The 23,924-nt window shown below is 49.7% G+C and overlaps 1 protein-coding gene across 4 annotated transcripts; it reads left to right on the top strand.

The window, feature by feature from the left end:
• Positions 1 to 89: 89 nt before the first annotated feature.
• On the top strand, positions 90 to 23,924 carry CCDC126 (coiled-coil domain containing 126). Of its 4 annotated transcripts, XM_007505359.3 has the most exons (5): positions 90 to 362; positions 1,077 to 1,658; positions 10,958 to 11,169; positions 11,326 to 11,715; positions 21,835 to 23,924. In XM_007505359.3, exons 4-5 carry the CDS (start codon positions 11,478 to 11,480, stop codon positions 22,017 to 22,019), a joined length of 423 nt encoding a protein of 140 aa, XP_007505421.1. In that variant the 5' UTR covers positions 90 to 362; positions 1,077 to 1,658; positions 10,958 to 11,169; positions 11,326 to 11,477; the 3' UTR covers positions 22,020 to 23,924. The 4 variants fall into 4 exon arrangements, with proteins under 4 accessions (XP_007505421.1, XP_007505420.1, XP_016281995.1 ...); XM_007505358.3 differs by lacking the exon at positions 1,077 to 1,658; XM_016426509.2 differs by lacking the exon at positions 10,958 to 11,169.

Below are 23,924 nucleotides of genomic sequence, written 5' to 3'. Positions count from 1 at the left end.
CTAGGGTGAAGGGGAGGTGCCCTGGTTGCTACGCAACGGCATTTCCGAGGGTGGGGTGGAGGAGGAAGAGGCGGGGGAGAGGGCAGGGTCGGTGGGCGGAGTCTGAGGACATGGGTGGGGCGGGCATTCCTGGAGACTCATTTAGCCGCCCAGCCACTTCTTCCGCCGGGCCGAACTACATTCCCCACAATGCAAAGCGGGAGGCGGAGCGGAAGCCGGGAGTGAGAGGGGGCGGCCTGAGCTCTGTGCCTCGATCCCGAACCTGCCCGGGGAGTCTTCAGCCTCCACGCCGGTACCTGTGCGTGTACCGCCAAGGGCGTCCGCGCCTCCGCACTGACCTGGACTGACGGACGGACGACGAGGTAATCCCGGAGGCGGCGTGGTGGCGGCGGCCCCCGTTGCACAGCGCTCTCCGCTGCCCCACCTGGCCCAGCTGGGCCTCCCTCTGTGCCCCGGGTACCCTGGAGTGTGAGGCGCAGGCTGGAGCCTAGCTTAGACCCAGGACCAGGCTCACCCCCGCCCCAACCCAACCCTGGGGGTCTGGGGCTTCTCCCTAAGGTGGTCCCTCCAGTGGTGCAGATCGCATCCCTCACCTGCTCTGGGGGAAGGTGCAGGGCCCGAGCTTTGACCTTGACCTCCCTCCCCTATTCCTTTTCCATCCCCTTCCCCCTGCCCGTGCCCAGGCTGTCCCTGATCGCCCCTGCCGCCCGGAAGGCCCGAAGGGGTCCCAGTCCCTTGGGGTCACCTTCACTCCCAACCTGGCGGGACCTCCACTTCCCCATCTGTGAAGTGGGCGTGCAGCGACAGTGGTGGTTCCCATGTCCGTCACTCTCAGGTTGGGGTCCCGTGGCTCTGGGGGACTGCTTGGAGAGGGGCAGCCCCTTCCTCCCCAGTGGGTGGTGGGAATGAATTTGAACCCAGGATCAGGAGTCTATGTGTGCAGCCCCTCCGTAGGGAGTAGCCAGCCACAGGTTGTGTTCTGTCCAAACAATCCTCCTAACATGGCAGCCCTCGTTTAGCTCTCAGGGACGCCCAGGATTTCCACGGATTCTCTCTGGGGTTTTTGTGGGGTGTAGGAAGAGCTCCGGAGAGGGCATCCGTCGGAGCCCTTTTACAGCTGGAGACATCGAGGCCAGCAGGGAGGAAGGGCCAGTAAACCACAGAGCCAGGCCTTGAACCCGGGTCTTCTGCGGCCAGGTCTGGTGAGCCGGTGCCTCCACGTTCTGCCCCAAAGCAGAAAACTCCTGTGGGGTGGCTGGTGGTGGTTGCCTCTATCAACAGTTGTGAATGGCTCACAGATGCTTTGGGGTTGGATCTTTGTGTCTTTCACCCCAAGAAGAGAATCAGATCTGAGTGAGTTCCTGGGGTTCAATTGTTCCTAGAGCCATGGGAGCACCCTAAATCCTGTGCCCATCCCCCCTTCCTCCTCAGACCAGAGTAAGAGGATTTTCCTGCCCCTGCCATCTTCTGCAGGCCTCCCGCCTTCAGGTAGGCACGGAGGAGAATACACTGGAGAAACTGCTGATCTTGCTTCTTTAGGGATCAGTTTTCCTTTTTTAGCCTCCCTTTAGAGGATTCTGAGCTGTCCTACAAGTGTTTTGCTCCTGCGTCCTAGATCCTGCCGGGTCCTAAAGGAGTCTCCAGCGTGGTTTACTTTGGTAAGCTCTGAGCCTCCTCACGTCTCCTTGATTAGGGCTCTCTCATCTCTTAGATGCGGCATTTCTGAGTAGTTTTTGTGATGCTGAGGATGGCCAAATTAGTGTCCTTACTCAGCAGTGTATCAGCAGAGTTGGCAAATGGGCTGCCCTCGGTTTCTCCACAGTTTTATTTGTATTTGGTGCTGGTAGGCTTTTCTTTCTTCTTCTTCTGTATTATTGAGCTTGGTAGGGAATTTCCCCATCTTTTGAAAAAGAAAATGTTTGCAGGCCTCAATAGAATAGAATTTTATTTCAAATAGCCATTCTGTTGTATTTTATGGGCACATAGGATTGAGATTATCCTAGCCATGAGCTTGTTATTTTTGGAATAAATGCTGTTTTGTTAAACAGCAAATGGCACACAAGAATCGGAAGTGGGACATTTATGGCAACGGGTAGGTTTTCTTTCCTTTTTCAAAAATATTATTTTTCACATTAATTTAAAAAAATCTGAGTTCACCTCCCCCCCCCCCCATCTCCTCCCACACCATTGAAAAGCTAAGCAAAGGATACCCATTATACAAGTCAAGCAAAACAGTTCCAGATTAGTGGGGGGAAAAAAGGTACACTATGAGCCCATCAGTTCTCTGGAAGTGGCTGGCATTTTCTTTTCTCTCCACCCCCACCCCCATTTCTCTCTCTCTCTTCTTCCTCTTTTTCTCTCTCTCTCCTTCCTTCCTTCCTTCCTTCCTTCCTTCCTTCCTTCCTTCCTTCCTTCCTTCCTTCCTTCCTTCCTTCCTTCCTTCCTTCCTTCCTTCCTACATTCCTTCCTTCCCTCCTTCCCTCCTTCCCTCCTTCCCTCTTTCCTTCCCTTCTCCATCCATCTTAGAATCTACCCATTGCTTCTAAAGCAGAGGAACAGTGAGGGGTGGGCAATGGGGGTTATGTGACTTGCCCAAGGTCACATACCTGTGAAGTTTCTGATGTCAGATTTGAACCCAGAATGGCCCAGCTCTAGGCCTGCTCTCAATCCACTGAGCCATCTAGCTGTCTCTTCTCATGTTTAAACATGGAAGTGATGGAACATTCTTTCATCCAAGCTTGGGACACTGCAGCAGAGTTCAAGGTGTAAGAACATTGGCTCTGTGCCCTTATTCTTCGAGTAAAGTCCCATAGAGGCAGTAGAAGTTGTTACGTTTGAATTCTGTTGTTCTGTTGACATCCACATCCACACTTGGGGCAGATGGACCCCTCAGTTGCATTCCCCCAGCTACATGAGACCCCTTTTAGGGGGGACTTCCAAGCAGAGACTCTGTATTTGTTCTGACAGTGTTGGGGTCAGACAATTCATTTGGTTCCTGTGGATCCTCGTTTTATGGAGAGACCCCGAGTGATTCGTGCAAGCAGGAGGGCCTGGGCTTTGAGCTGTGTTTTCAGGGTCACTGGCAGTTTTCTTATGTTCTTCTGAGCAAGGCTGGAAGCCCAAGCTGCCCAGGCCGGTGGTCTGGCTCATCCTTCGGTCATCCCCGGCGGATGGCTATCTCTGGTCTGCTGCCCTGTGTGCCTGGTGGTCTGCCTTCTTCCCAGCCACAGTGGGTGGTGGGCTCTCCTTTTGCCACCAAGTGAATGGCATTTCTGGGCCTTGCTTAGTCCCGCCACTATTCCTCAGGGCTGAAAACTGTGCTATACCTGGATTGTGTTGTTTGAGGAAATAGCCCAAGCTGTCCATTTTTAGTCTCGTGACGATTGTTCTGGGGAGCCACCTAGAATTAGAATTAGAGAATCTCCGAGGCAAAGGCCATTCGGAAGCCTGGCCTGTGTCTGAGCTGGAATTCCCTCTCACAGATCCCTCCAGGTGCTTAGCAAGTCCTCTGGGGTGGACCCTTCCCTCCTTCTCTGCCACCCTCTCCTCTCCCTGAGCAGCTTCTTGTCACTTTTGGGTTACTCCAATGTTGGGTGTTCCCTTCTGTGGACCCTGTGGCCGCTCCTGGAAGTGTTCCTCCATCAGTTCTAGTCCTGCCTCCCAGGGTCAGGGAGAAGATGACCAAACCCTTTTCTGTCTCCAGCCAGCCCTGCCCAGACTGCCCTTTTGGGGTCCCAGGAAGACCAGCTGGAAGCTGGGGTGTTTTGCCGTAAGGCCTCTTTCTTTAAGCTTAGGCGTTCTGGCTTGGGGAACTCTAGGTGAGGCACGCAGGTATTTAGGGTGCTCAGGATTGCGTAGCCTCCTTCCCTCCTACCCTTCCAGGGCACAGAATAGGGAGAAATGGCCTTTGTCCTCTAGGGGCTTCCAGCCTAGCTGGGGAACCATGGCAGGGAACGGTTAGAGGTGGTGTTGGCAGAGATGGGTCCTTGAGGCTGAGCCTGGGGTCATGTGTGCTATGGCCAGGAGGCTTTAAGTGGGGTTGAGGGCCTTGGCTTGAGGCCTCTGTCCCTCCTGCTCTTCCTCAGAGAACTTAAACAAGTCACCTCCTTTCCGAGGCCTCTACACACTCATCCATAAGTGAGAGGGTTCAGCTCCGGATGTCCGAGCTCCCTTCTGCTTCCATGGCGTGGCCTTTGGGCAGAGGAGCCCAGAAGGGACTTGAGAGGAGAAATCCTGGTGGACTGTAGGGCCCTTTTGTGCCCAGGCCTGAGCTGAGGAGTGTAACAGGCTCCTTGTTCTGGGGGTGGCAGGGGTCTTCCTTGGGTAGGAGACAGGCAGCTGGAAGGAGACGGCTTAGAGAGGAACAGGAAGAAGTAAGGCAGGAATGGAAGGGGAGTCCCCAACATGGCGGGCATGGATGGTAACGCCTGGGGAGTGGGAGCAGGCCCTAGCGGCGAGGACTGACCTTGGTGTTGTCAGGTGAGCCAGCAAGCGTTCTTTGGGCACCCGCTGGGCATCATGCACTGAGGGCTCCCTGCCTGCAAGGAGCTTTGCATTTGGTTCAGGGAGAGATCTCCAGATTTGGAGTAGACCGGTGAGATACAGAGTCAGGTGGGGGGATGTGGGCAGCTGGGAAGGTTGGGAAGGACCTCATGTAGAGGCTGAGCCCTGGGGAAAAAAAAGCTGGAAATGAGAGGGAAAAGCATCCCAGGCACTAGGGACCACTGGGGCAAAGGCAGAGAGGCTGGAGGTGGAACTTTGTTAGGGAAGGTTAGAAAGGTAGGGGAGCCAGAGGCTGGGGGGCTTTCAAAGCAGCTGAGGGGGAGTTTGAGGCAGTTGTGGGCCAGCCTCATTCCCCACAGGACCGACAGTGCTCTAGGAGGGAGGTTGGAGAGACCCGGGGGGAGTCTGCATGCAGCTTTCCTAGGTAGAAGCTTAACTGGTCTAGCTAGGGAGGAGCTCAGGACTTTGACTTTAGTGTTCCATAGCTTTAAGTAAGAGAAAGCCTTTAGATAGTTCCAAGAGGCCAAACGTCTTTGTTAGTCATTTCCATTGTGTCTGGCTCTTTGTGGCCCCATTTGGGGTTTTCTTGGCAAGAGATACGGAGATGGTTGGCTGTTGCCTTCTTCAGCTCATTTTCTAGATGAGAAAACTGAGGCAAATGGGGTTGTGACTCGGGGTCACCCCGCTTGGGAGTGTCCCAGACCAGATTTGAATTGAGGAGGATGAGTCTTCCTGATTCCAGGCCTGATCCTTCAGCCCCTGCACCGTTAAGTAGCCAGGAAGCGAGGGAAGCAGAGATGCCAAGTCAGGCAAGAGCAGAGGAGAGCCTAAGGCTTAAGTAATGCTGACTAAGGCTCGTTCTGTTGTGATTGGGAGATGACTTTAATTATGGATAGGCCCTGTGGTTGAATGTACAAATAAAAAGCACTGGACAAGCAAACAGGGCTTAATTGGATCCCCTAGCCTTCCCCCACCGCCTCCTATTTACTTTGGATAAAAAGGTTGTGATGGAGAAGAAAGTAGCTTTGGTTAGCTGTTAAAAACCCAAAGGGGACAGCCGGGTAGCTCAGTGGATTGAGAGCCAGGTCTAGAGATGGGAGGTCCTGGGTTCAAATCTGGACTCAGACACTTCCCAGCTGCGTGACCCTGGGCAAGTCACTAGACCCCCATTGCCTAGCTCTGACCGCTCTTCTGCCTTGGAACCAATAAAAAAACCCCAAAGAGCTGAACGTGGCCTGTAACCCTCCCTTTCCCACGCTGACTTCTCTGGGCCCTTTCATGTAGCCCGTATTTAGGGCAGTGCATTGGGAGATTGGCCCTCGGGCAGCCTATATCAGGAGAAAAAGTCTATGAAGGAAGGCATGGAGCAGGCTGTGCCGGATCACCCAGCGGTACCCAGAGGGGAGGAAGGGAAAGGATGCAGCCAGGATGATGCTCTTCAGCCCTTTCTCCCAGGATACTTGGGCAAAAAGGAAGAGATGCTTTTCAAAGATGTTAGCCTAAAGAGTTGCTATTCTACTGGCCCACTATCTATGGGCCTCACTCACCTCGGTGATAGGTCCAAGCCTCCATGCTTCATTCTCCTCTTGGCTGTGCTTCTGATTCTCTCAGCTCACCCTGCCTTCTCCCTCTAGCCCACCTGCTTTTCTACTGCTTTTTATGAATGGCCTTGCCTGTTAGAATGTCAGCTTTGGGACAGGGACCAGCTTTTTGCTTGTATTTGTATCCCCAGCCCTAGAACAGTGCCTGGCTCCCCATAAGCTTGTCGTCTTGCCTTTGAGTGCCTCTTCAATGCCATACCAACCAAACGACCAAATAATTATTTTATAGAATTAGAAAAAAAGAATAACAAAATTTATCTGAAGAACTGAAGGTCAAGAATATCAGGAAACTAAAGAAAAGAAACGTGAAGGAAGGTAGCCCAAGCAGTACCAGATCTCAAACTGTATTATAAAGCAGCAAGAAATAGAATGGTGGATCAGTGGAGTAGATTAGTAGTAAATGACCTCAGCAGTGTCGATAAATCCAAAGACCCTAGCTTTTGGGATAAGAACTCACTGTTTTGACAAAAACTTTTGGGAAAACTGGAAAACAGTATGGCAGAAGCTAGGTATAGACCCATATCTTATACCTTATACTTGTGATGGTGAACCTTTTAGAGACCAAGTACCCAACCCTCAACCCTCACGACGCCCCGCCTTACCCAAGACAGGGGAGGGAGGAAGCATTTTGGGCAGAGGGGTGGTGATGGGAAAAATGTCCTCAGGCACAGTGGAGAGGGAGGAGGGCAACCCCCTGTGGCATGCTCCAGCACACATGCCATAGGTTTGCCAACATGGCCCTATGCCAAGATAAGGTCCAAATTAGTATATGATTTAGACATAAAGGGTGATACCATAAGTAAATTAGGGGGAACATAGAATAGTTTACCAGGTAGAGCTATGGAGAAGGGAAGAGTTTGTGACCAAACCAAAGATAGAGAACACCACCAGATATAAAATGAATAATTTTAACTATATTAAATTTAAAAGTTTTATTCAAATAAAACAATACCACCAAGATTAGAAGGAAACAACAAACTGGGAAAAATTTTCTATAGCAAGTTTCTCTAGTAAAGGTCTCATTTCTCAAATCTATAGAGACAACTCAGTAATTTATAAGAATATAAGTTATTCCCCAATTGACAAATGGTCAAAGGATATGAATAAGTAATTTTCAGATAAAGAACTCAAAGCTATCAATAATCATATTCACTCTTGATTAGAGAAATGCAAATTCAAACAACTATAACCCATCAGATTGGCCAATATGACAGTAAAGAAAAAGTGATGTTGGAGAGGATGTAGCAAAATTAGGACACTAATGCATTGTTGGTGGAGTTGTGAACTGATCCAACCTCTTGGATCTCTTTGGAACTCTATCCAAAGGGCTATAAAATTTTTTAATAAATTAAAAAACATTTTTATATAAAATTTTACTTTGATCCTGTAATACCACTATTGGGTTTGTATCCCAAAGAGATCATGAAAAAGGGGAAAGAAACTACCTACACAAAAACATTTATAGCTGCTCTTTTTGTGGTGGCAAAGAATTGGAAATCAAGGGGATGGCTGAACAAATTGTGGTATATGATGCTGATGGAATTCTATTGTGCCTTAAGGAATGATGAACAGGATGATTTCATAAAAAAAAAAAAAAACCCTAGAAAAATCTTAATGAACTGACACATAATGAAATAAGCAGAACCAGGAGAGCATCGCTTATAGTAACAGCAATTTGTAGTGGAATGATCAACTGTGATAGACTTAGCTACTCTCAGCAATACAATGATCTGGGATAATTCTGAGGGACTCATGACAAAGAATGCTATCTACCTCTCGAGAAAGAACTGTTGGAGTCAGATGCAGATCAAAGCATATGATCTTTCACATCAGTATATTTACAGTTTTATTTTGGGTTTATATGATTATTCTCTTATAACAATGACCAACATGGAAGTATGTTTTACATGATGATACATATATAATCCAAATCAAATTGCTTTCCATCTCCAAGAATAGGGAGGAAAAGGAGGGAGAGAGATAATTTGGATCTTATAAGTTCATAAAGTGTATGTTGAAAATTGTTATTACATGTAATTAGGAAAATAAAATATCTTTGAATAAAAAATTACTATTAAATTTTAAAAATTACTATTAAAAAAAGCCTAAAAAGTTACTATGCCTATTGGTCAGCTCCATCTAGGGGCCTCACTCACCTTGGCAATGGGTCCAAATCCCCATGCTTCATTCTCCTCTTGGCTGACTGACTGTCCTGATTCACTCTGCCTTTTTCCCCTGGACCACCTCTCCACCATCCCTGCCCCATTCCTTTTTATGAATCGTTTAGCCCAATTAGAATGTCATCTTTGGGACAGGGACTGTTTTTTTTTTTGCTTGTATCTGTATCCCCAGCATTAACACGGTGCCTGGCTCCCCATAAACACTTAAATACTTGTTGCTTTGCCTGTAGGTTAGGGGGTTCTTCATCTTTGTACCCTTTCTAAAAAGAGTGGTTTTTAATGCATCCAATAAAAATATAGGATTACAAAGGAAATAAACTCTATTGAATTATAGCTCTGAAAATATTTTAAAAACCAGGTCTCAGGTTAAGAACTCCTGCTTTAGACTATTATTGAGACAGATCTTAGGAGGCATCTGTTTAGAACGAGAAGCAACTTTTGAGGGCATTTGGCCTCTTCTGTTTTCTCTCTGATTGTTTGATATTCTGTTTCTTCTGGGATTCACTCAAGTTTCTCCAGTCTTCTGCCAGTCTCCAGTCTCAATGGTACCTTTTTTCCCTCTGCCCTTTTCAGCTCCCTTTTATGACTGTCAACTTGAGGGTTGGAACTGACTGTTTTGCTTGGTGACTCGACTCCATCTGACTTCTAGTAGTCCAGAGTTGGACAGTGCTGCCCCTTGAGCTGCGGCCCCTCTTTTCTCTTCCCTAGTGGTGTTGTGTCTAGTCATAGACTTTGGCTTTGCCCTAGGACAAGTTGAAGAGCTGGAACGTTGGGACCATAGATGTACATTTAGAAGGAACAACCCTGAGAGCTCATCTGGGCCAATAGCCTTCTTAATAGAAGGAGAAAAGCAACAACTTGTCCACCCCCAGAATGGGCAAGTAGCATGATTGGAACCCAGTTCTCTTGTTTCCAAATCCAGTGGTTTTTTTCCTGCTGCCCCTCCTTGTTGTTGCTCTATCCTAGTGTCAAAGCCTAAAGGTTTCAGAGCTGGGTTTTCCTTAGCTCTTTCACATTGACTTGGTTCTTTGGATGCAGGATCAGGAGAGACCGATATTACCAGTTAATTTACATGGGAATATAGACTCGATTTTCTAGCTGGGGCCAGTGCCTTGTGCACTCCCTTTCTGGTAAGCATGTGCTCATAGGCATCAGAGCCTGTTGATAGCTTCAGATGTGCCCGCCACACCCTGAGGACCTCACCTGCTCCAACCCTGGAATATTTCTTTTCACCAGCACCATTTGTCTGGGATCCGGAAGCACCTCCTTTCCCTGGTTGGTACTGGAGCCATACTGGCACCCCTGACTCCTCTGTGTAGGCAGGCCCCATCTGGGCAGAGACTCCCTCTTGACATGAGGAACAGGGCATACTTTGGGGCACGCTGTCCTTCCAGCTTGTTACGCCACTCATAGCATGTAGAGAGTCCCTGCCCAACACTACCCATGTTGTTATAACTAATTCCTCTTGTAAGTTCAGAGGACCCAGAGAATTTTTACAGGTCCACAAAAATGACTCGAGCCCATATTAGTGCCCATGAAGACAAGAGTGCTTGCCTGTTAAAGGATCAGTCATTTATAGTGCACTACCAAGATGGCTCCCAGTGCAACTCTGATCATTTGGCATCTTCCTTGCCTTTTGGCCTTCAGTCCTCCATGCCCAGCAGATGTGGATCTTCCTTTGTAACTTGTACCTCCCCAAGGCCAGACCGAAGTTTTTGTATTCAGAACCCTTCTCTTTTTCCCACCACCCACGTTTTTGCATGGCCAAAGAGAGGTGGGTGATGCTGCCAGGACTCCTTTGTTTGGGCAGGGTCTTGGAGAATGAGTGACTGGTTCTAGGTGGTTCTCTGGGGTTAATTTTTGATGACTAATTTATCTCAGAAGGGAGGCTGAGGCCAGCCTTCAGGAGAACTCCACTATCATCTCCATGACATGCTGTTGGCAAGCCCAGTGGGCTCCTTCCCATGGCACACTCCCTTGATCCTTGGGTCCCATTTTTCTCAGCTGCCACTAAATCTTGGCAGTCAATAAGTATTTATTAATTTACTGCTCTGTGCCAGACCCTGTGCTAAGTACTGATGGGACAAGGAAAGTCCCAAACTGTAGCCCCTCCCCTCAAAGATCTCTGAGCCTAACGTAGGAGGACATGGAAACAGACCAAATATACACACGACACCTTGGGGGCATCTTGAAGAGAAGCCACCCACATGAGGGGGGACTGGGAAAGCCTTTTTGCAGGGGGCGGGACTTTAGTGGTCAGAGATGAGCAGGGAGAGAGTAGGTTATCTCTGTGGTGAGTACAGTCCCTGCTTTCCATGCCCCCCTCCATGAGGGCCAGGATCCTATTGCGTTTTGTATTCCCAGTTCCTGGAACTAGTGGCCGTCTAGGAAATGGTTGTTTGGGTGACCTTGAAGGAGGGGCTTTGATTAGAATGTGTCTCCCAGCAACATTTTGAAATTGCTCGCTTGTCACCATTTTCTTTGGACAATTAAACCTCATATTGTGATGGCTTCTAGGCTTGTCTGTTTCCGACCTTTGTCTGGTTTGCTTTCCCCCCCAATTCTGGTCTGCCCCCTTGGGCCTATCTCATTCCTCTACCTTTGGGTCTTGTGTGTGCTGACTCCAGGAGTTCCCATTTCCCTGCCCATTCTAGCCTTTCTCCCATTTTGTAGGAGACAGAGGCGGTACCCAAACTTGTGCATAGAATCCCCAGAGCCACCCAAGCGGACCATGGTGATCTCCGAGTTCCAAAGGAGAATGTTTCTCGGAGTTGTACCAGTATGGTGGTGATGATAACGCTTCGGACGGACTTCAGTTTAAGCAACTAAAGAGTTTTGTCCAGTACCCTGGGTTGAAGCAGTTCATTAATGGAATAGGAGATAAGGTAACTAGCTGCCCTCCATCTTCAGAAAGCCGTCAGATTTAGACATTAGCTAATGGTTTAAAGCAAATCCAAGCTCTTCTGCTGTCTCTCATTCTTCTGCTTCTCTGCTCTGGAACACGAAGAGTAATTACTCTTTTTTCCCTGACTTTCACATAGGGACGGTGCATTGACTGGGAGTTGGAAAGAATTGTGCTCAAGATGAACCATCCAGGAGATTAAAGGGGTTCCCCCCAATCTATTTTTCCAGTCATTTTCTGGTGTCGCTTCCCAACTCTCCAGGCCAGCTCCATCTGCTCCCTGCATCCGGAATGTTCCTGACATTCTCCAGAAAAAACATGTCCCAGAAACTGAGTTTGTTGTTGATTATATTCGGCTTCATCTGGGGGCTGCTTTTGCTTCACTACACGGTCCAACATCCACGACGTCCGAGCAGTGTGGAGTTACGGGAACAGATCCTGGACTTAAGCAAAAGATACGTGAAAGCTTTGGCCGAGGAAAACAAGAGCCTCATGGATGGCGAGAATGGGGCATCTCTGGCAGGATATGGTAAGGGGGCTCCTGGGATCTTAAGCTTTTTCTCCCCAGTTAAATCAGAAAGGAAATCGAGTTGTGCTCTAGGTATATGTCTTTCATTTAGTCCTTCTGCATCCATCTTTTCGGGCTGTTCTTGTGCAGGTGTCTGGGTGAGCAGTACCCCCAACACAACATTTTTGACTGCAAGGACAGGGGGAGCCTCATCAGTGTTCCCAAACTCTTTCACATTCACACATTTGCTGGGAAACTCCAGAAGGGACGCTCGCTCTTTTCTGAGCTAGACGTGACCCTGGCTTGGCTCTCTGGCCATGCGCCACTTCCAGCACAAGATTGGTACCTACACGCTTTTCAGATCCATTAGAATGGAATCTCTTTGCCAGGGGCATTGTTTGTTCTTTGTACTTGAATCTGCAGCGCCTATTCCCTGGCACCCAGGAGCCCCTTCATAAATGCTTATGGGTTGATTAATAAACCCAAATACATCCCGGCCACCTCTTCCCTCTTGGCCTTCCCATCTTTGCCCTTTGTGTAGTGGCAGATACCTTCTTCAGCCTTATGGTTAGTCAAAACAAAACACAGGCCAGGAAAAGTAGAGGATGCCACGATGCCAGGAAGGAACAAGGAAATGGGGAAAAAAGACCTAATGGACCCCCAAGGAAAAAACCATCTTCAACAAATGAATTCTCTTCTTGCCCTTCTGAGAGCTAGCTTACCTTTTAGTAACTGAACTTGAGAAGTCTTCATTTTTACCCCAGGAAGTTAAACTCCTCCAGACATTTAATAAAAGCTTCTCCCAAGAGGACATCTCCCTTGGCTTAGACTTTTAGCATGTGGAATTTGAAAGAAAATGAGATTTCCTAAGTCAAGATTTACTAAGCTCTTCCTCCTCGATTTAATCCCAATTCTGTTGAAGGATGGACACCAATGTGAGCATCCCTTCAGGAAGTATTGATATGCTCCTGTACTTTTCAGTGAGTCTGCAAGAAGAGCCCAGGTGCTAGGTACCATGACAGGCCGTAGGAGACCAGTGCAAAGAGGGGCACAATTCCTCTCCTTACCAGTAGCTTACATGGGGCAGGGTGGCGCCTAGGACACAACAGGTACATCAAGACAGCATATAGACATACAGCATAAATACAAAGTGAATAAATACCAGGTGGTTTGGGAGGGATGGCACCACTGATTGGGAGACCAGCCAAGGCTTCTTGCCAAAGGTGGGAGTGCCACTGCTTCTCAAAGCAAGAGAGGGATTCTTTGAGACACAGAATGGAATATCAGTTTGGTGAGATTGGGAAGAGAGAGACAGAAAGAGAAAGAAGGAGGGAGAGACAGAGAGAGAGACAGAGAGAGAGAGAGACAGACAGACAGAGACAGAGAAAGAGAGAGAGAGAGCGAGAGAGAGGAAGAGAGAGTAGGGGGAGAAAGAGAAACAGAGAGGAGTGGGACAGAGAGACAGAGACAGAGAGAGAGAGGGAGAGAGAGAGACAGAGAGAGACAGAGACAGAGAGAGAGAGACAGAGAGAGAGGGAGAGAGAGAGTAGGGGGAGGAAGAGAAACAGAGAGGAGTGGGACAGAGAGACAGAGAGACAGAGACAGAGTGAGAGTGAGAGTGTTGGGGGCGGGGGTTAGAGATAAGAGGGATGAACCCAGCATTCACTAAGTGCCTACCATGTGCCAGGACCTGTGCTAAACAAATATGATCTCTTTTAATCCTCCCCACCACCTTGTGAGGTAGGTGCTTTTATTATCCCTATTTTATAGTTGCAGAAATCGAGGCAGACAGATGGAGGGTAAAGAGCTTCAGAACTTCAACAAAAGAGTTTTTATGCCAGGAATCCCTGGAGTTGATGGAGCAGGAAGTGAGTGGATCAGATCTGTGCTGAGCAAACTTACTTTGGGAACAGTGTAGAGGAGGGCCTGGGGTCGGGAGAAACTGAGGCAAGGAGGCTACAGCAATAACCCTGGCCAGAGGGGATGAGGGTCTGCTCCAAGGTGGGAGCTGGGTGAGAGGAGACACTGAAGACATAGAAAGGGCAAGATTTTGTCCCCGATGAGCTGTGCCAGGTGAGGCAGAGTGAGGACTGGAGCCTGGCAGAACTGGGGCCTTGATAGAAATCTGGACTGGGGGAGGCAGCGAGTTCAATTTGGGTGAAGTGGAATTGAGACGTCTCCCCGGTATCCAATTTAAAATGTAGAGTAGACGGTTGGTGATGTAGGACCAAAGTTTGGGTGGCAGTCGGGGCGAGACCCGTAGCTGGGAGCGACCTGTTGGAGCGAGAATGGAACGAGAGGCCAGGGGAGCCGTGCCACACATCCTGGGGATGGACGAGCCAGATTGAGGGGACATGAGCCAGCAAGGGGGTGGGGGAGCAGCCAGAGGAGAGGAGAGAGCATTCTGGAAGGGAAGATGGCCCGCGTCATCCCAGAGAGCAGACAGGGCAGAAGACCGTCAAACTGCAAACGAGAGATTGGGGGTCACGGGGCAGAGGACAGTTTCTGTTGGTGGAGGCCTGAGGAATGGAGGCGAGAGGGGGAGAAGGAGTGGGGATCCTTGTTTCTGCGAGTTGGGCTGAGAACGAGAGGAGAGATCTAACATGACTGTCTGAGGAGGCCCCTGAAGGATGTGCAAGCCTGAGGAGGTTTGGGCCGTTCAGAGGCATCAGGAAAAGAAGCAGCGATCAAGGGGGCCAATGGAAGAAGGTGGCAGGGGGTGGGCCCAGGGCCCGGGCAGGGGGCCAGGGGGATGGTCTTCAGGGCTTTGGGACGAAGAGGAAGGGCACGAGGGAGCTTCTCTTTGAATGGACTCGGTTCTCTCAAAGGCTGGAAAGAGAGCAGGGAGGCAGGGCGGGAGCCTGAGGACCGGAGAGGATTGGAAGGGCTTCTGTGAGGCTTCGGAGAGCCGCTTTGTTGTACCAGGTTTGAGCTGGCCTTCAAGCCTGAAGGCAGGGCTTGGCAGAGGCTTCCCCGAGAGCTGGATCTCTAGTGGAGAGCTGCTGGTCTGTGCTCGCAGGTCCTGTGGCTTACATGATAGAGAAGATGGTTCTCTGCTGTAGAATATGCTGATATAATAATGGTTTCCTTTGCATCCTCTTTATTATGGATTTAAAGAACAGTTCTGAGAAGGGCGCCATGGCCTTCACTGGAGTGATGGCCCGGGGGTTGTTGTTGCCCAAAAAGCCTGCATCGTGCTGTGATCGCTAGCTGGGTCCTCGGCAAGGCCTCGAGTCAGCAGAGCCTCTGTGACGGAGGGAGAAGGGGCTGCTCTGAGGGGACCCTGGAATTCACAGCTTCCCAGCCTGCTGGGGGCTGGATCCTCACAGACTTAGTGGACAGTCACTCGGGGCCAGCCTCAGTCTGTCCTGGCCCGTCTTGGGCGCCTTCCCAGTGCGAGGTAGCCCCTCCCAGGCCTCCCCCTCTTCTCTTCTGGCTTCTGAGGACTGGGGCACCCCTGGCCAGGATGCAAGAGCAGGGCAGGGCCTTAGTGGATGACTCAGGAAAAGCGGGGCCCCCAGGCTGTGGGCCGCTTCAGGGGAGCTGCAGGAAGCTCTGTGGCTTCTGGGCTGCCACCCTCCATCACTTCTTATCTGACAGCTCCTTCTGTGGCGATGGGAGATGAGGGCCGTTCTGGCACCCAGCTTGATCGTCCCACGGGCCTTTGGACTGGGCGTCTCTCCCGCTCCGGGCCAGAAGCCGGCGTGTAGCCTGTGAGGACTCTGACAAATGTCGGGGCCCTTCGCAGGAGCCCTCCTTCTGCGCCTCCCTCACGCACCCACACGCAGGGGGCAGCTTAGTCTCGGCGTTTTCTTCTGGTTCCAACCCTCCTTCCGGTTACCGTGTTTGCCGCCTCTTGTCCCCTCAGCCTCCACGGAGGCGTTGGTTCCCCTCTCTGCTGCCCGGCCACCCCCGGCTGAGATGGCTTTCTGGGGGCTTTGGGGCACCAAAGCTGTCCTTGTAGCCGCCAGGGCTTTCCCCAACCAGCGCCATCCTCTGCCTCGGGAGCTCCACAGGCTCCCTAAGCCCCAGGACCACGAGGCAGCCCCTCATTAGCCAGGGCTTCCTTTCATGCCCTCCTGGCCTTTGCCTCCCCCCGGGCCTAGGTCAAGGCCAGCCTCCTGGGGGAAGCCTGTGCCAGTCCCCAGGACCTGGGGCCACCTCGGCGTGCTGTGGGCTTGGGTGCGAGCCCCTTGTCTCCCCTCTGTTCCCCATGGGGCATAATAACTTGGAGGGCAGGGCCGTGCGTCTTTGTCGTGACATGGCTTCCTGGCCTATTGCAGGGACTTCATTCATGATTTTTGGGTTTTTCATTGTGCGCACACACGTGCCTGCGCACTCCAACTCCCTCTTACCTTTCTGGAGTTTCCTTCGTGGGAAGCCAATGTGTGCACACCTGCTCAGAGCCAGCATGATCTCGTAGGATCCCTCCCAGCCCTGTGAGGAGAGGCCATCATGATCGCCATTTGACAGACGAGAAGCTCTCGCAACCTCAGCACGGTGGAGCATTGTCACTGTTTACCAGACAGCAGGGCCCAGGACTCGCTCGGCCCCTTATCCCTTCCCTACTCCGCTTGGATGCGCCCTCTGGACGCCCCTCAGCCCGTTCCTTCGCTCAGTGTTTGACTTGTCTCATCTTTATCTCCGAATGGACGGAGCTCCTTCCTCATATGAGAAAACAACTCGGCTCTTTCTTGCCATCTCAAGAGGTAAATAAAAAAGTAATGAACACACACACGAGCTCTCAGGCCCCTGAAATTCCCTTTGGGAAAACCTTCCACACCAACATGCAGGGAGCCCTCCGTCACGGGTTGGAGGACAGCGCTGAGGGCACCTTCCGGAGCTGGGGAAAAGTGGGCCACGAATTCGGTGAGCGAAGCCGCAGAAAGGAGTGGGGGCCTTGGGGGGCCCTGCATTCAGCACGAGCAGGAAAGGCGCTGAGCACTCAGAGACAGATAGAGCTCCATTTCGTCAGGAACAAGAGTGAGACCTCACAACACCCCGTCTTAGTAGTTATGTGGAAGAAACCAGTAGAGAGCAGAGATCCCGAGGCGAGAAATGCCAATGTTAACACTGCAGCCCCTGCCAGGCTGGGTTCCCTCTGCCTCTGCTATTCCTATTTTTAGCCATCCCTTGATTAGCTGTGGAATTATGAGACCTGGAGTTTATTCTTATTAAATCTTTCTTTTAAACCCCCTGTAATTAAGCAGATTAGATGACCAAGGCCTAGTGGGTAGTGTTCACGGCTTCCTTTACTTACACGTCCATGCCAACTGGAAACCCAGCCTTTTCAACCCAAATATCTAATGATGTCAATAGAAAAGCATTTAAACAATTTTTATTTCTGTCACTTGGTTTTTCTGCCACCTTCATTTATGAGTAACCTTCCTCTCACCCTATTCTTCAAGCCTTTCCCTTCCATGAAGAAAAAACAAATATTCACGTAGTTTCATGCTAATCAATCTTAACCAATCTTAGACTGTGTCCTCATGCTCCTGTCTCTGTGTTTTCCTGGCTCTTTGCCTAAACTTGGTCCCTATAATTAGCATTTAGTTTCAATTTTTCATTCTTTCTAGTAACATTTCTACCAGCCTCTAGTGCCTACTGTGTGCCAGGGGCTGTGTGTATTTGGAGATAAAAGTAGAAAAGCAAGTTACTCCCTGTCCTCAGGGAGCTGACATTCTAATGGAGGAAGATACTTTGAGAGGAGTGGGGACTAGGGAAGGGTATTTATTTGATTTGGAAGGCATTAGGGTGGTGAGTTAGAACCAGAGGGGAGACCCGTTAACTTATCCCTTCTCAATAGTCATACTGATGTCATTACTGTTCCCAGAATGTGAGTTGGAAATTAGGGGAAGATTAGGAACCCTGGAATCAGAGTGATGGCAAGGAAGTGGCAGGATGGATGGCTAGATGGGTGATGAAGCAGGGTTTGGGGATGGCTAAATATATCATGGGCCATATGTATCTGTTTGTCCTGACTCTGACCCGCCAGTTAGGATATTGTGGCTTCACTGTGGTGGTTTCCAAAGTATGAGTATGGTAAGTTCCCAGGTCATGGTGTTGGGAGGCCCAAGGGTCCAGAGGATGCATGACAGGGAGGATGACAAGCCAGTGGTCTGGTAAAGCTAGGATACTGTAAAAGGATTAGGGTTAGGGTTAGTTCTTAGTTCTCTTTGAGTTTACACTTGTGAAGGGAATCCTTTATTCCCTTTTTCTATTTTGAGTTAACACTTTGGTTAACAATAACTTAAGTACCCCTACTTAGTACCTCACTAGATTGTGAAGACAGGATTAACTCTCCTTTGTCTACTTGAATTGAATCAACAAAAGCTTGAACACCCTACTTAGCACTAGGTGGAGGAACTCTCCACCCTTTCAATTCAGCCAAGAAATAGAATTCACACCTCAGTCTGCCAGGATTCTGTGAACTCTTTTGATGAGTATTCACCTCTCCTGGAGGTGAGAATTGGTTCCCGAAAACACTGCCCCCAGGGCAGTAATGGGCAGTTTGGAAGCTGTGATTGGCCCTTGTGAAAAGGGGAAGGGACAAGAAGCCACTATAAAAGGTTCTGAATTTCTGGGGCTAGTAGAGTTGATTAAAAGAAGAAAGTCAGCTTCAAGAAGGAGTTGGACTTCAAGAAGGAAGTCAGCTTAAGGAAGAAGATTGGCCCAAGGAAGAAAGTTGGCCTCAGGAGTCACCTTCAACTCAAATCATTGTCTTGACCTGCCTCTTGGAGGGAGCTTGGGTAGTGGATAGCTGGCTTTTCCTTCCTGTCTTCTGGAGAGAGTTGAATTCCAGTTGAATTCCAACAAGTCCTGGCTGAGTTGAGCACCAAAGCAGTATTTAGTTAGATAAGCTAATGTCATCTCCACTCTTGTATTTCTCTGATTTCACTCTTTCCACCTCTTTTGTAAATAAAAGCTATTGAAGTCATTTCTACTTTGAAGCAATAATACTTTGAATCAGCAACTACCATATTATTTATACATTTCATATATTTTAGTCAAACCATTAAAATTTAATTCTTATAATACAAACCACACTTTTGGACTCTGGCCTAGTCATTGTGGACTTTCTTCCAGCTCTTTGCCTCAGTGATTGCCACAGATTATTTTATAATGAGCACATTTTCTATTCCTCTGCAAACTTAAAAAATGATAGAAAATTTTAATGAGGCTGAGAAATCCTTCTGTAATCTGATTTACATAGTTTGTATAGCACATCTTTTCAGAGATCATGGGAAGATAAATTTGGACTGTAGTCCAAGTCTAAATTAATCCCAAGTTTTAGGGGAGTGACTGAATTATTGTAACTTTAATATTGCTCCAGTGTTGTATTTGTGAACATAATTGAATTGAGTGTGTTTCAAACCAAATCTTCCTATGAACAGAACTTTTCTTGAGTTGTGAAGGTTGATAAAAACATCATAATTTAAAACCAAGCTGTTAGTTGCTAGGTTTACAAAATATTGGTATTAAAATAATGGTATTAATGTTAAGGTATTTGCCCGTCAAAGGTTGATATTTCTATCTCCTGTGGAAATAGATCTAACAAGCTAAGTTTCAAAATCACTTTAGCATTTCAAGATAAGGGAACTCCCTCTTCATGGAAATGCCAATTCTCATCAGATAGAGCTTGGTGGGGCTGGTCCTCAGTCTTCATGCTTTCTGGTCCAGCCATTCCTACTACTTGGTGGTATTGCTGCCAAGGGATCTTTGATTTAAAGCCAGCAGGGATCCCCAAGGCCATTGAATCCAACCCTTCTTTTTCCAGGTGAGGAACTTGAAGCCCAGAGCTAGGAAGAGACTTACCCATGGTAACTTAGGGAATGACAGAGGCTCTTGGTGCTCCCCCCATTATGGCCCATACTGCCTCTAGGAACCATCCGACCTGCCTCCCTGATCCCAGCAATCCAGTCAAGTTGCCTTAGGTATTGGCAGCATGTGCATTCATCCTTATTCCTTCTGAGTTCTACTCAGACTCAAACATCCTCTTGTTTGGTGGCATCTCGCTGTACCCTTGGAACCCCCATTTCATTGTCCACAAACTTCCATTTCTATCTTGAACTTTTCAGTCAACCTTTCTCCCACTCCCTTGGTTTGACAGAAACTTGGCTTTCCCCCGGGGGCACCGTGTTCTTTGCAGTCCTTTCCCCTAGTGACCATCTCCCACTCCCTTGGCAGGCCAAGGAGAAGTGGGTAACCATGGCTGCTTCCAGATCTCCATTTTGAGGTCCAGGAGATTCAGTCGTAACTCCTTTCCCCACTGAGCTACCATCAGCTGCCTCCTTTTTTTCTGGGGCTTTGGGTCTTGGCTTATGGCCTTTTCCCTCTGTCTGGGCTTCGCTAATCCTATCGACAGCAGCTGATCATCTCATTCTCTGTCTTCCGCCCCAGCAGACTCTGTTTCAGCCACGCTCCTCTGTGATTCCATCCTGGACCTCATGGTCTCTGAGGATGATGCTACTGCGCCCGCTCTGGCCCCCCTCATGTTACCGCCCTCCCACACGACCAAGAATCCTGCTCTTTCCGCTTCTTCCTCAGGACCTTCTTGGGTTGCTCTTGGTTCTCAGGGGCAGATTCTGATGTGGTCATGACCCTTTTGATACCTGATAGCCTCGGCTGAGTCCTTCCTGCTGCTATGGCTCTGCTCTATTGATTCCTCGTCTCCATCTCCATGGCAGCTCTGGCCTCGCTCGCAGAGGCCAGAAGACCAGGGTGAAGCTCGAGGGGACTGCCTGGCTCTGTGCCTACCCCCCCTTCATCGCGTGCTCTTCCCCTGCCGGCTATGGCACGAGAGCGTTCCCCAGGCAGGATCCATCCGCTCGTTCCTGGTCCCATCCCCTCCTCCTGCTGCCGGACCCAGGCCCTTTCCTAGGCATCTTCATTGCCCCCTTGTCATTCATCGCAGCTGGGGCGGAATAAGCCACCCCTGGGCGCAGAGCACAGGGTGGTGGCAGGCCCGAAGATCTCGCACCAAAGTCTGCTGACAGCCTGCGCCAGGGTCCCCCTAAATCCACGGGCGGCCTTGGAGACCAGGCCGGGCTCCGTGGGGAATGGAGGGTCCCAGGAGGGTTTGGCGCGTTCTCAGCTCCCTCGGCAGTGCCGGTGGGCGTCCAGAAGACAGAAGAGGTGGCTCTGCCCAAGCTCTCTGTTTACATAGAAACAGCTTTATTAAAACAGCCAATTCCAGGCTCATTGCACTTGGGAGCATTGTTAAAGCAAACATTCAAAATGCAATTAGGCTTTCTTTCTCGCCGATTCTTAGTTTTCCTTTAATCGCTGCTCCTTCCCTTACTCTGGGAACAGACCCTCCCTGGGAGGCTCCTTTCGGACTCGGCCGAGCCTCCCTCGGTGTCGCCCTCGTCCTTGGGGCTGTCAGGCCCTGACAGCTTCTTTTTCCCGTTCCCATAAGAGAGAGCCTGGTGGGGTGTGGAGTGGGGACAGAGGTGGAACCCTACCTGTGAAAGGGACAGTGATGCCATCCACAGAGGGGGGAGTACACCCTGTAACAAAATTCAGAGGATGTGCCCTTCCTTTTTTCTACACTTCACCTTCCGTCTTAGAATCAATACCAAGGATGGGCTCCAAGGCAGAAGAGTGCTAAAGGCCAGGCAATTGGGGTTAAGTGACTTGCCCAGGGGCACATGGCTAGGAAGTGTCTGAGGTCAGATTTGAACCCAGCACCTCTCATCTCCAGGCTTGGCTCTATCCACCGAGCCACCCGGCTGTCCCAGGATCTGTAATCTTCATCATACTTGGCCTGCGTGATGGCATGTCTGACCTATTCCTGTGGCCCGCCTTGAACCCTTATGACCAGCTGGCCTGGCCCAGCAGGCGGATGATTCAGAGAGACTTGTGTGCCTTTAGCCAAATACAAAATGGAAGTCGCTTAGCCATAGTTAAATGCTGGGAGAAGGGTGGTTTTGGTAACCTGCCGGGGGCACACAGGTAGGACGAGGGGGAGTGGGATGCGAAGCCAGGACCCTCCCCCAAGTGGAGGCTCGTCCTTCAGAAATGTGTGTGGAGCACGCGAGGGCCGCCCCATCCCTTCTGGTTCCCTCGGCCCCCCAGAGAGCTCATTAATCTGTCCGTCCCTTCTTCCTTTCTCACGTGGCCCGTCTTTTCCGTCCCCAGCTGACTTGAAAAGAACCATCGCCGTCCTCTTGGACGACATTTTACAGCGCCTGGTGAAGCTGGAGAGCCGGGTGGACTACATGGGGGTCGGCGACCCGGCCACCAACATCACCAACGGCACCACCGGGAACCTCGTGCCAGGCCCTGCCAGTAAGAGGATCAACGCGTCGGGCCACATCAGATAGCGCCCCAGCGCGCCCCGCGGGTCGCCGCTCCCCCCAGGAACGCTGCGGAATCTGGCTGGAGGGGCTCTGGGAGCGCGGGGATCTGTGGAGCCTTCCCTCCTGTACATACCTTAGAGACGGCGACGGGCCCTTCCCAGGCTAGCCCGCTGGCGGGCGCAACACGGAGCTCTTGCGGGAGGCCAAGAGCCGGCGCGCGCGGCTTTATTTATTTCATAGAAGTAGATGTCTGGGACAGGCGGATAGACTGTAGTTCAAGCCAGGCATCGCCCATACACGCGAGACGGACGCTGTTGGGAAGTGTCTGTTTGCCGTATTCTGTTCTGTTGTCGAGAGAGACCATGTGGAGAACGTTAAAACCACGACCCGGAGAATGTCTTTAATGCACTGTTTGCCGGAGTATCGAGCAAGGATTGCCGTATATCTAAACATTTCCTTAAAACAGGAGCCGCTCCGTCCAGAGTGGGCGTCCAGACGCCAGCCGCAAAGCGGACTGACCTCCTCCTTAGATTTATCCTTATCCACAGTCTAAGGAGAAAAGAAATAGTCTATAGCAGGAAGTTAATAGTGATTTAAAGGAAGAGTGATGACTTCCAGATGTGTGACTACTTCCATCATTTCTCTTTTCGTGCTTAACCCCTGGACAGGGTGTGCTATCGGCAGGGCACACTGGCTCTTTATTCTGGGCCCTCTTTTTTCTTGTACCGAAATGGAAGGAAGGAAATAGAATCCAGTCAGTAGACGTGGGGGCTCCAGCCGATGGTTGTTATGCTCAGAGGGAGGGATTCTGGGAAAATGGGAAGTCAGGGAGTCGTCGGGTCCTCGGTGGACTGACCCTACTTCCGGGAGGGGACAATCTGGATTTATGCAATAGACACTTTAGGACTTCTTTGAAGTAGCAGCCTTTCAGGTAGATCTTTTAGAGCAGAGGTGTCCAACACACTGCCCGAATGAGATGAAAATGGGATTGGGAAATAGTTAACTAAATCAAAGTGAAATGCCGTAGAACATAAACACGGGAATACTTGATTTTCTAGGTGAGTCTGTGCCCTTCTGTCTGCTTTCTATTCAAGTTAGAATTCCCAGGCTTAGAAGATAATTATATAAACTGAATTTTGAAGAATACTTTGGTGATAGAAAGCAGAAGTCTTCAGCTGTTTTTCATAGAATCAGAGAATGTAAAATACAGATGAGGAAACTGAGGCCCAGAGGGTAGAGTGACTTTGCTAGGAAGTAGTGTTGGTTTGCTAAGGAGGGAGCAAATGTTCTTTTCCCTGGAGCTCTGAGATTACCAGCGGCTGGTGATGGGGTTCAGACAGGGAAGTCCTTGGGGACCCAGAGGGAGTTTTGACAAGACAGTTCTAAGGAGAGGAGGCAAGCTTCACTGTCACAAGCCTCACTGACCTCTGGAGGCATCTCAGAGTGGAAGAAAGGGGACTGTGTTGGTGACAGTCCACTCCATCCAGGAGTGCCTGAGCGGCTTCTCACATAGGATTTTGCCTCTGGAGCCAAGTAAACCTCCGTTTCACTTTCCTTTGTGTAAATGGCCTACCTGTCTTGGTGATGCCCTCTTTATTTCCTCATTTTTACCTTTTTCTAAATTCCTCAGTTACATGCCCTGGTCTTGGGTTTTGAAATAAGTTTTGTGAGGTTGCATTTGGGAATACCCATTCTTGCAATTCACTGTTGTGTTGTACCAACTATTGTAATATTTTACTAAATGAAGATGGAAAATTTCAGGTGCTTTTCATATTCAGAAGTTGCTGTCTAAGTTCGTTCTTCTGTAGCCTCTCTAGAGGCTAAAGCTGTGTAAGTGAGGCTACGACGATGGGGAATGTGGAATAGTTGGGGTTGTTGAACCTAATTGTTTTTTTCAGGGAAAAAATAAAATATTTGTACTTATAAAAA

Source organism: Monodelphis domestica, chromosome 5 (genome assembly GCF_027887165.1).
Source record: "Monodelphis domestica isolate mMonDom1 chromosome 5, mMonDom1.pri, whole genome shotgun sequence".
NCBI lineage: Eukaryota > Metazoa > Chordata > Mammalia > Didelphimorphia > Didelphidae > Monodelphis > Monodelphis domestica.
Note: the sequence above shows the minus strand (reverse complement) of the source record. Positions and strands in the feature narration are given on the sequence as shown.

Coding starts and splice junctions, on each gene's coding strand:
- CCDC126 (XM_001363293.4), top strand. CDS start 11,478: ATGTTCCTGACATTCTCCAGAAAAAACATGTCCCAGAAACTGAGTTTG. Junction 11,716..21,834: donor GGCATCTCTGGCAGGATATG/GTAAGGGGGCTC, acceptor TTCCGTCCCCAG/CTGACTTGAAAAGAACCATC.